At 33.4% G+C, this 9,507-nt stretch overlaps 1 protein-coding gene across 1 annotated transcript; it reads left to right on the forward strand.

Annotated features, from left to right (window-relative positions):
- Nucleotides 1-328: 328 nt before the first annotated feature.
- LOC149901177 (uncharacterized) lies at nucleotides 329-3,454 on the forward strand. The gene is made up of 4 exons (XM_090111435.1): nucleotides 329-556; nucleotides 883-1,014; nucleotides 1,175-1,304; nucleotides 3,273-3,454. The coding sequence occupies exons 1-4, from the start codon at nucleotides 427-429 to the stop codon at nucleotides 3,373-3,375; spliced, it is 495 nt and encodes a 164-aa protein (XP_089967561.1). The 5' UTR covers nucleotides 329-426; the 3' UTR covers nucleotides 3,376-3,454.
- The last annotated feature ends 6,053 nt before the right edge of the window (nucleotides 3,455-9,507 follow it).

Genomic DNA, 9,507 nt, shown 5'->3' on the forward strand with positions numbered 1-9,507 from the left:
GAAATACATTTTTTTAAACTAGTCAGTTAAGCTGTTCGGAATCAGTTTCGCGCAACAAGAACATGTAAATTGAATACTACTACTATCTGAACTACTGTTGAGAATAAAACAATAAATAATTTTATGCGCGCGCTGAAATGATTTTAATATTAGTTATGATATTATATATATATATATATATATAAACAGATCTTTATTCGTAGCATGTTTAATGTTTCTTTTATTACGTCTATACACAAGTTGTTTTAGTGGTCTTTATCTTGAAGTGACCCATCAAGCTGCTAGAAACTGATAAGAACCACAAGGGTCAGTGGGTGTTCCGCAGCCATTTTGTTCAGTGACATCTTGGTCGCCATCTCCTTTAGTCGTCTTTGTGGTCACTTTCTCTGTTAATTCTTTTTTAGTACTTAGATTTTTTGCGATTTCATGGTGCTGCCTAGTGCATTGAATTTGGATATCAGTTCCATTTTCTCTAACGGCCCAAGTATTCGGAGCCATAAACTTCAAGCTTTCAATACTCGATCGCTACAAGATTTCATCCTTACCGTGTGTAAAGGTATGATATGATTCAAGTTAAGGAAAATTAGAATTTGCTTCACCTACCTAGTCAGCTACTGTTATATAGTTTATAATAAATAAATAAAAAATTTATCCTTTTATTCGTTCAAAGCAAATACGCATTGATGTGTTATATTTGTTCATTTTTACTACAATTCTTGAGTGGTGTGATAAGTACCTAAATTTTAGACATTCACATTCACATACCTACTATATCCATATTAAAGTGTATTTATCTAAGGTTATTAACCTTATTTAGGTCGTAATGAGCTAGGTACTCCAGAATTAACAAACAATAATTTATATTATCATGTACAATTTCAGCTTGTGAAGAGAAAATGGCAGCCATACCACCATCCGCTTTCTCAGCCGCTCGTATTCGAGAAACGCAGCGAGACATGAAAGTTTCCAACATTAAAAAAGGAGTGGAACCTATAAAGTTTTTCAATACTAAATGTAAGATAAATCTTATGAACTTTAGACGAACATCATAAATTAAATTACCTTTAAACATAATCTTATATGTATTAAATTCCTCAATATCCACATAACTACTACTCGTAAATATAATTTAAGAATCGCATTTTATAAATATTGTGTTTATTCAATGTTTCAGTAATGGAGCTGACGCCACTCAAATACAACAGCAAGTTGATGAATAGCATTTGGGGGTTTTATAACCGCTATTCACCGCACAATGTTAAGAAAGTCAATGATGCCTTTACTTTCAATCCGGAATTACAGCAGTAAGTTATTTTGTGATAGTTTTTGAAGTGAAACTTCTTAATCGGGGTTGGAAAAAAATTTAGTGAAACATTTTTTCGTTACGCGTGACATTTTTCCGTTACGCGCCATCTTTTTCTTATCCCTACCACGCGTCATTCGACGTATTTCTGTAAAGTTGCATATAGTAAATTATTTTTTGAAAAATAAGGTCATAAAGAAGTTTGTGGAAGTGCTTCTTACGTGTGTACACTACTAGTGTATACACGTAAGAAGCACTTCCACAAACTTCTTACGTGTGTACACTACTAGTGTACACACGTAAGAAGCACACAGGTACACAACTACACACACACACATTATTTTTTTTTATTCTTGAAGATCCATTATTTAAACCTGAATTTGAATCTGAAGGGACGCAATCACGCCAAACTTCATTTTATCAGTTGGTAGAGTCCAATATGTATTAAAATTTAAAACCACTCAAACTTATATTCATAACCAGTATTAATAAGTAGCAGACTATGACATTACCTTGACTGGCACTAAAATTATTGAAAGTTACATTACATCAAAGCGATTCATCCAACCTTTTGTTAATATTTATCCGATATGTAGTACGTACTAATACATACCTAAACCAATTTCGAAAATCAAACATTTTTACTCTTTTCTCTTTGTATAGATTTTTGTAGAGTACTTACCTAGGTAAGCTAGCTATAATGCGTGTCATCGGCCAGCTAAAAATGTCATTATGTACTTGATTGAGGACATAAGATTAAATTCCCACCAATTAATATTCAACGGTACTTACATTTTTAGATAGGAACTACCTTTTTAGACACTAGGTACTACTAGAACGCACCTATTTTAAAATTATAACCAGTATTAATAAGTAGCAGACTATGACATTACCTTGACTGGCACTAAAATTATTGAAAGTTACATTACATCAAAGCGATTCATCCAACCTTTTGTTAATATTTATCCGATATGTAGTACGTACTAATACATACCTAAACCAATTTCGAAAATCAAACATTTTTACTCTTTTCTCTTTGTATAGATTTTTGTAGAGTACTTAGCCTACCTAGCTATAATGCACCTATAATGCGTGTCATTGGCCAGCTAAAAATGTCATTATGTACTTGATTGAGGACATAAGATTAAATTCCCACCAATTAATATTCAACGGTACTTACATTTTTAGATAGGAACTACCTTTTTAGACACTAGGTACTACTAGAACGCACCTTTTTTAAAATCTTTATTAAAATAGGTGCGTTCTAGTAGCTGTAACAGATCAACTTATTATCTGGAATAAATTTTATAAACGCTTATATTTTATAAATACTTAAGTAAGTATATAAAAAAAACTTACTAGCAATAACCTTTTTATGTTATAAGGTTGTTCATGTACATCGATACCAAGTATCATGTTGCAGTCAGATGTAATTATAGTATGCGCATAGTTTGTATCATGACAAACGCGAACCTAGGTATGTCTTACTTTTAAAACAACCGTTTACCGGTATTTGTAAACTGCACAAAAATGTCTGGTAGTGCCAAGTGCTAACAATTTTTTCAATCGAATAGAAAATAATAAATTGTTATCTCGTATTTTTCTATTGGTAAATGGTAGGTAATTAGCTGCTTTCAAGCTTAATAAACTTTACATTCCAAAAAATAGTACCTACTACCTAGTTACTTTAATAATTATCCTGCTTAATAATCCTACTAATATTATAAATGCGAGTTTTTGAGGATGGATGGATGGATGTTTGTTACTCTTTCACGCAAATACTACTATGAAATTTGGTATACCCACTACAATGAAATTTGGTATGTAGGTAGCTGAAGAATAAGAATAAAAGTTAAAACATAGGCTACCTACTACTTTTATCCCGGAAATCCCACAAGAACGGGAAATATAGGGGTTTTGCTTTGAAAACGCGACCGAAACATTAAGTCTCTTTGTTTTCTTTTTTCAGATCTGCTGCTAATTCCACTAACAAGAACGAAGCTAAGATTACATTGCCACCTTCAAAGCTGGATAATGTATGGCCTACTATTAATGTTTCTCAATCTCATTAATATAACATTTTGTATTTTCAATGTATGTTAATACCTAATAATTGTACAATAAAAGCTTTATACCTTAAAGAGCGTTCAATGGAGTTTGATTTCGACTACCTACCCTACCCTAAAATATTATAATAAAAAAGATGGTGCTGAACTAAAAATTACAAAAAAATAATAATATATTTGCGATACCTACTGCTTAATTTTCATAATTCAGTGTGCTTCAAACTTTCCTTTTTACTTTCTGAATCTCATTATTTTCGCTGAAAATTTACGGTTCGGTTACACGGTGTCGAGGTTTTCTCTACCGGATCGGTTTGTTAATTTTTGCAGGATTTGGTTTAGTGGTAACAGTTTTGTGTCACACATGCATTCGGTTTCAAGACACGGCAAAAAAAACGGATCTTGCTGAAGTTGAGTTCCGATTTTGCGACTACAAACCGATCCAGCCGTACTGCAAAATTTCAGATCCGGTGCAGTGGTATTGTGCATTCAATACATGTGTTCATATACAATGTGTCTGTGCATCGGTGTCGGAGACTTTAGGGGGGTGAAATATGGGGATTTTTATCAAAAAATCACTATCCTAATTTTCTCTTGGCCCCTCCATACTAAAATGGCAGCCATTTTGTTTTTTTTTACTTCGCAGCTCAGGCGCCTGCACTGTTTTAATCATTGCTATCGATGTAGACGTCTTAGGAAGACAAAAGAGGTGTCATTTGAAAGCTAACAATGTAGACAATCAATTTATGATCCATTAAATTCAATATAATTTTCAAAAAATAAGAAACACGAAATAATAAAAAAAATACCTAATTTTATATTGCATTTTTTTTAGTTTTTTATCTTTATCTTGAAAACGAATCTGTCAAGCAATATTTTTTTTAACGTTTTCTAAAAGTATAAGATATTTTCTTTAAAATAAATCTTACGTCAAAGCCCTAAGTAAGATAGTTCAAAAGTTGTGTTGGTTTAAATATGACCCATAAAAACGTTAGTAAAAAACACATGTCAAACAATAGACTCCAGGCCCCAGATTACAAGTATTATTTTAATGGGCGTGTCTTAAGACAGCTCTGCTTTGTGACAACATGTTAGAAAGAGACGTGTATAGGGTTTGAGTGAGACAAAATTTCGGTTCTACTCAGAATAGGACGCACTGACAGGCAGTCGCTGAGTCGTCCCTCGCCCAGCGTTGTGATTATAGTCTTATCTGTTAATTTAGATACTGTGCATTGTTATTTTTTTCGCTATCTAATGGAAGAGCGTCGTTTTTCAAGCCACGACGTGGCCAACATCCATTTTGTCTATGGATTTTGCAACGGGAATGCGAATGCTGCTGTGAGAGAGTATACGAGAAGATTCCCCAATAAACCTACGCCGAATGCTCGCACGTTCATCAGATTACACTCGAATCTCTCCGAATATGGAATTAGAAGACCCGCTAATGAACGTACTCGTTTGGTATCTCCGCGAGAGGAAGAAGAGGTGTTGGAGTTAACGCAAGATCCACAACTGAGTGTTCATCGCATTGCGATTAGACTCAATTTAACGAAATGGACTAAAAACATGTGTCGATTAGGGCAACTGCTTGTCTGCAACATAATGGAGGACATTTTGAATCGTGGTTGTAATAGTTTAAGTAAGATTACATCAATAAATGATTAATGGTTTTAATTTGTTTTGTCTTTACCCATAGTATAGTTAGAAACACTACCTTTTTTCAATCATCATAGCTTCAAAACTATTTAACTTAGGACCTTGATGTAAAAATTATTTTAATGAAAATGTCCTGTATTATAAAAAAACAATAAAAAAAATATTGCTTGACAGATTCGTTTTCAAGATAAAGATAAAAAACTAAAAAAAAATGCAATATAAAATTAGGTTTTTTTTTATTAGTTCGTGTTTCTTATTTTTTGAAAATTATATTGAATTTAATGGATCATAAATTGATTGTCTACATTTTTAGCTTTCAAATGACACCTCTTTTGTCTTCCTAAGACGTCTACATCGATAGCAATGATTAAAACAGTGCAGGCGCCTGAGCTGCGAAGTAAAAAAAACAAAATGGCTGCCATTTTAGTATGGAGGGGCCAAGAGAAAATTGGGATAGTGATTTGTCGATAAAAATCCCCATATTTCACCCCTCTAAAGTCTCCGACACCGATACACAGACACATTGTATACATACGCGCTCTTGCTAAAAAAGAACCGGATGGTGTTTATGTACCTAACTAACAGATGTGAGAAAATAAACTCTTTTTTTTTTCTTTCTTAGTCTTAGAATCATCATTTGGAATTCCATAAGGAAGCGTGTTAGGTCCCACACTGTTTTTAATAATTTATATTAACTAATAGTTTGTTAAATAAACATTTTAAAGGAGGTCATGTCTTCTCTTATGCGACGACGATAGACGACTGTCATCATTTTAACAGGTTCATGTCGTGAGATCGTTATGTTTTGAAAACTCACTCAAACTCAAACATTTATTTATTCAACTAGCTTCCGCCCGCGACTCCGTCCGCGGGGATATCGCGTCTTCGAGTGGATGATTTATTTATATATTTTCAATGTACAGAATTGACCCTTCTACAGATTTATTATAATATGTAGGTATAGATTAGACTTCTTTTAGAAGCACTTTCGAATCGACATTAGGTACTTATTTTTAACATTTACCAACGATTCGGAAAGCAGTATCTATGGAGAACTTCTCCAGGAGAAGAACCGGCAAGAAACTCCATAGTTGCTCTTTTAAAATCATGTCAATATTACATTTACATACAATTCAATTTTACATAATATGTAACTTATATCTAACTAAGTACATAGTTAATACTTATAAGTTATATCATAATTTGCCAAAAAACTGTCCTGTGGTTCTCACGCGACATTAATCCATGAATTTTCATCTTCAATATACTTATTCCTTAACGCTGTAGTAGGCTCTCTGAACTAATACATTTTTTACATAATTTTTTAATTTAGCACTAAGTACTAAACTCTTTATTACAATGAGGAATTCAGTTGTACCTACCCATAAATTAATTTTTAACTTTAGCTAACCGATAAAATGGCATTTCAATTTTATTTCTGTTCCTTGTGCCATAACAGTGTCTATCTCCTACTCTTGTGTGGAAGTCAGCGTTTTTTTGTACATGCAAAATATTATTAAATAATATATTCTGTGATGGTACCTACAGTAAGGATACCAGTTTTCTTAAAGAGATCTCTTAGTGAGTCCCGAGCACGTAAATTATATATAGGTATGTATAGAGCGAATGGCTCTTTCTGTAAGATACCTAAATATAGTTTCTATATCTGCAGCCCTGCCCTTATCTTCTACTGTGTAGAATTCCATAAGACATAATGCTATGAAAGTAGCTGAAATTAACCAATCTAGCCGTATCTTCATCTGCTGATCTGAGCTTTAGCTCGCAGCAGTGTTGACATTGGCTCCCCACTGTAGTTTCTCGTCCAATGTTAACCCTAGAAATACAGTAGACTCTGCAGGATGCAATACCTCCCCGTTCAAGGTAATATCTCTGTTCAACTTTTTTACATTAGGAAGCAAAAAATTCAACACAATTTGTTTTTTTGGCATTTAATAATAAATTATTAGCAGTAAACCATTCAGATATGTGTAAAAGAGCACTGTTCACTTCGTCAACATTTGGGTTATGCTTAACCACATTAAATATTAATGAGGTATCAATTCAAAAAAGAACTATTTCACACCTATCCTGCAAATAATAGGGTAGATCATTGATATAAACCAAAAACAAGTAGGGACCTAAAATAGACCCCTGTGGAACACCAATGTTAATTGACGCACCGCTAGAACGTTCTCCATTAACAACTACAGTCTGTATCCTATCATGCAGGTATGAGGCTGTGAGGTTCTGAGATTTTCCTTTAATTCCATAGTGATTAAGTTTACGCAATAAAGTACAATGGTCAACGCAGTCAAATGCCTTGGAGAGGTCACAAAAATCCTCAGAGCATTTTTTGAGATTTCCCATGCCTTATGTGTTAGAAGCGCAGGTCCAGCATCTGCGCCCCTTTGTGAAATTAAACTGTGTGCAGTAAAGTATTAGATGTAAAGTGACTAGTCAATTGGTTTAATATTAACTTTTCGAAAACCTTACTTAATGTTTGTAAAATCGAGATAGGTCTATAATTGTTACAGTCTTCTTAATCGCCCTTCATAAATAGAGGTATAACTTTACTAAGCTTTAGTTAATTAGGAAATGTACCATAGTCACAACACTTATTGAATACTAGCTTCCGCCCGCGACTCCGTCCGCGCGGCGTATTTACAAACTATACATAGCCAGAACGCAACCATAGGAAACTGCTCGTGTATACTTTGTAATGCTGTTTTTAAGTTTGTTATTACAAAATATACACGAAGTTTGCGTACTGATCGTGTATACTTTGTAACACGGATGCTTGCTTCTTCGTTCCAAACTATACACGATCGGTACGCAAAATAATTATAACTAAATATACCTACTACACCACTTACGCTTGAGCGAAATAATAAATAGGCGTAGGCAATCAAAGACTTGTAAAGCTATATCTATCTACTTTTATTCTTCTTGATTGATTCAGTAAAATATGGAATAAAAATATTATTAGATGAGCTTAGAAAAATAAATAGGTAACAGATAGGTATATAAGGGTTACCTATGGATTAGGTTAGGTTCGTGTTTTTTTTTAACTTCACAAAAATTGCCGTCGCCTCGCAACCGTCTTTTTCTGGACTTATTAGATTCTTACATTTTAGCACTATTGTCAATTGTAAGTCGTGCAGTATAGTCGGGAACGAAGACACAAGCATCCTCGATACAAAAAAAATACGATCAGTACGCAACATTACATACACAATACACCTGCATTTTAATAATAGATTTCAAAACAGCAATACAATAATATAAGCGCGAGCGCGATAAATTTAAAGACGCCGCGCTTACTCCGAAACATACACGATTAGTCCGCATGCGTACTGGCGCTGTATATTTTGGAGCGCTATTCTTACTTACTTCACTACAAAGTATACGCGAGTACTTGCGTACCTACTGCTGTTGTATAGATTGGAAGAACTTTGTGAAAAAGTTATTTCCAAACTATACGTGATTAGTTTCACACCGTTGCGTACTGGCCTTGTATAGTTTGGAAAGACGCGTCCGCGCGGATGTCGGTCTTCGCGTGGATGGTTTATTTCTCCATTTTGAGTAACTCTGACAATGACATCTTATAAATATCTATAGGACCCAAATACGGCTAGGCCTATATAGGTATTATTATACGCAACGTGTGTTCGCGGTTCTACAGAACAACGTCTATGGATAAAACTGAAAAATTAAGATTAATTTTTTTCTACGTATTTTTCCAGGATAAAAAGTATCCTATTTTCGCCCAGGATAATAAGGTATAATAAGGTATAATAATTATACCAAGTTTCATCGAAATCGAACCGTTAGTTTTCACGTGATGTCTTCACATACAGACAGACAGACAAAAAAATTTTTAATCACATATTTGGGTTTGGTATCGATCCAGTAACACCCCCTGCTAGTTGTTTTTTCAATATTTTCAATGTACAGAATTGACCCTTCTACAGATTTATTATATGTATTATAAATTAAAGCTAAATTTTTCGCAATATTTTCTATTATTTATTATTAACTAAATTTACGGACATTGCCCAAAAATCACAAGTATTTTTTAAATTAAGCGTCTTAAAAGCTGTAACAATATATCATTAGCAGTTACGTGTCGTAATTCAGATATTGTACTGCACCCCACAACATTGTCCCTCAAAAAGGTATTTGCAAGTACTAAAGATGAATATAAATTATTAGTAATGCTAGCAGGGATACTACTTAAGAAATCTTCAAAAGAAAGCGCAACATCAGCACTTTTGTCAATAACTGCCATTATTTTACAAGTTTTATGGTATATATTACTTGATTTACTTTTACCCATTTCACCATTATTAATAGACCAAACTGTTTTAAATTAATAAACTTAAAACAGTTTGGTCTAATATTATAATATATATTAGTCTATTATTATAATAAAGTTAAAACAGTTTGGTCTATCTGATAATAATCAGAGTCACATATTTTATCACT

This window comes from Colias eurytheme, chromosome 17 (genome assembly GCF_061535395.1).
Source record: "Colias eurytheme isolate Ceu_HAF_F1 chromosome 17, ilColEury1 Martin Lab GWU primary, whole genome shotgun sequence".
NCBI lineage: Eukaryota > Metazoa > Arthropoda > Insecta > Lepidoptera > Pieridae > Colias > Colias eurytheme.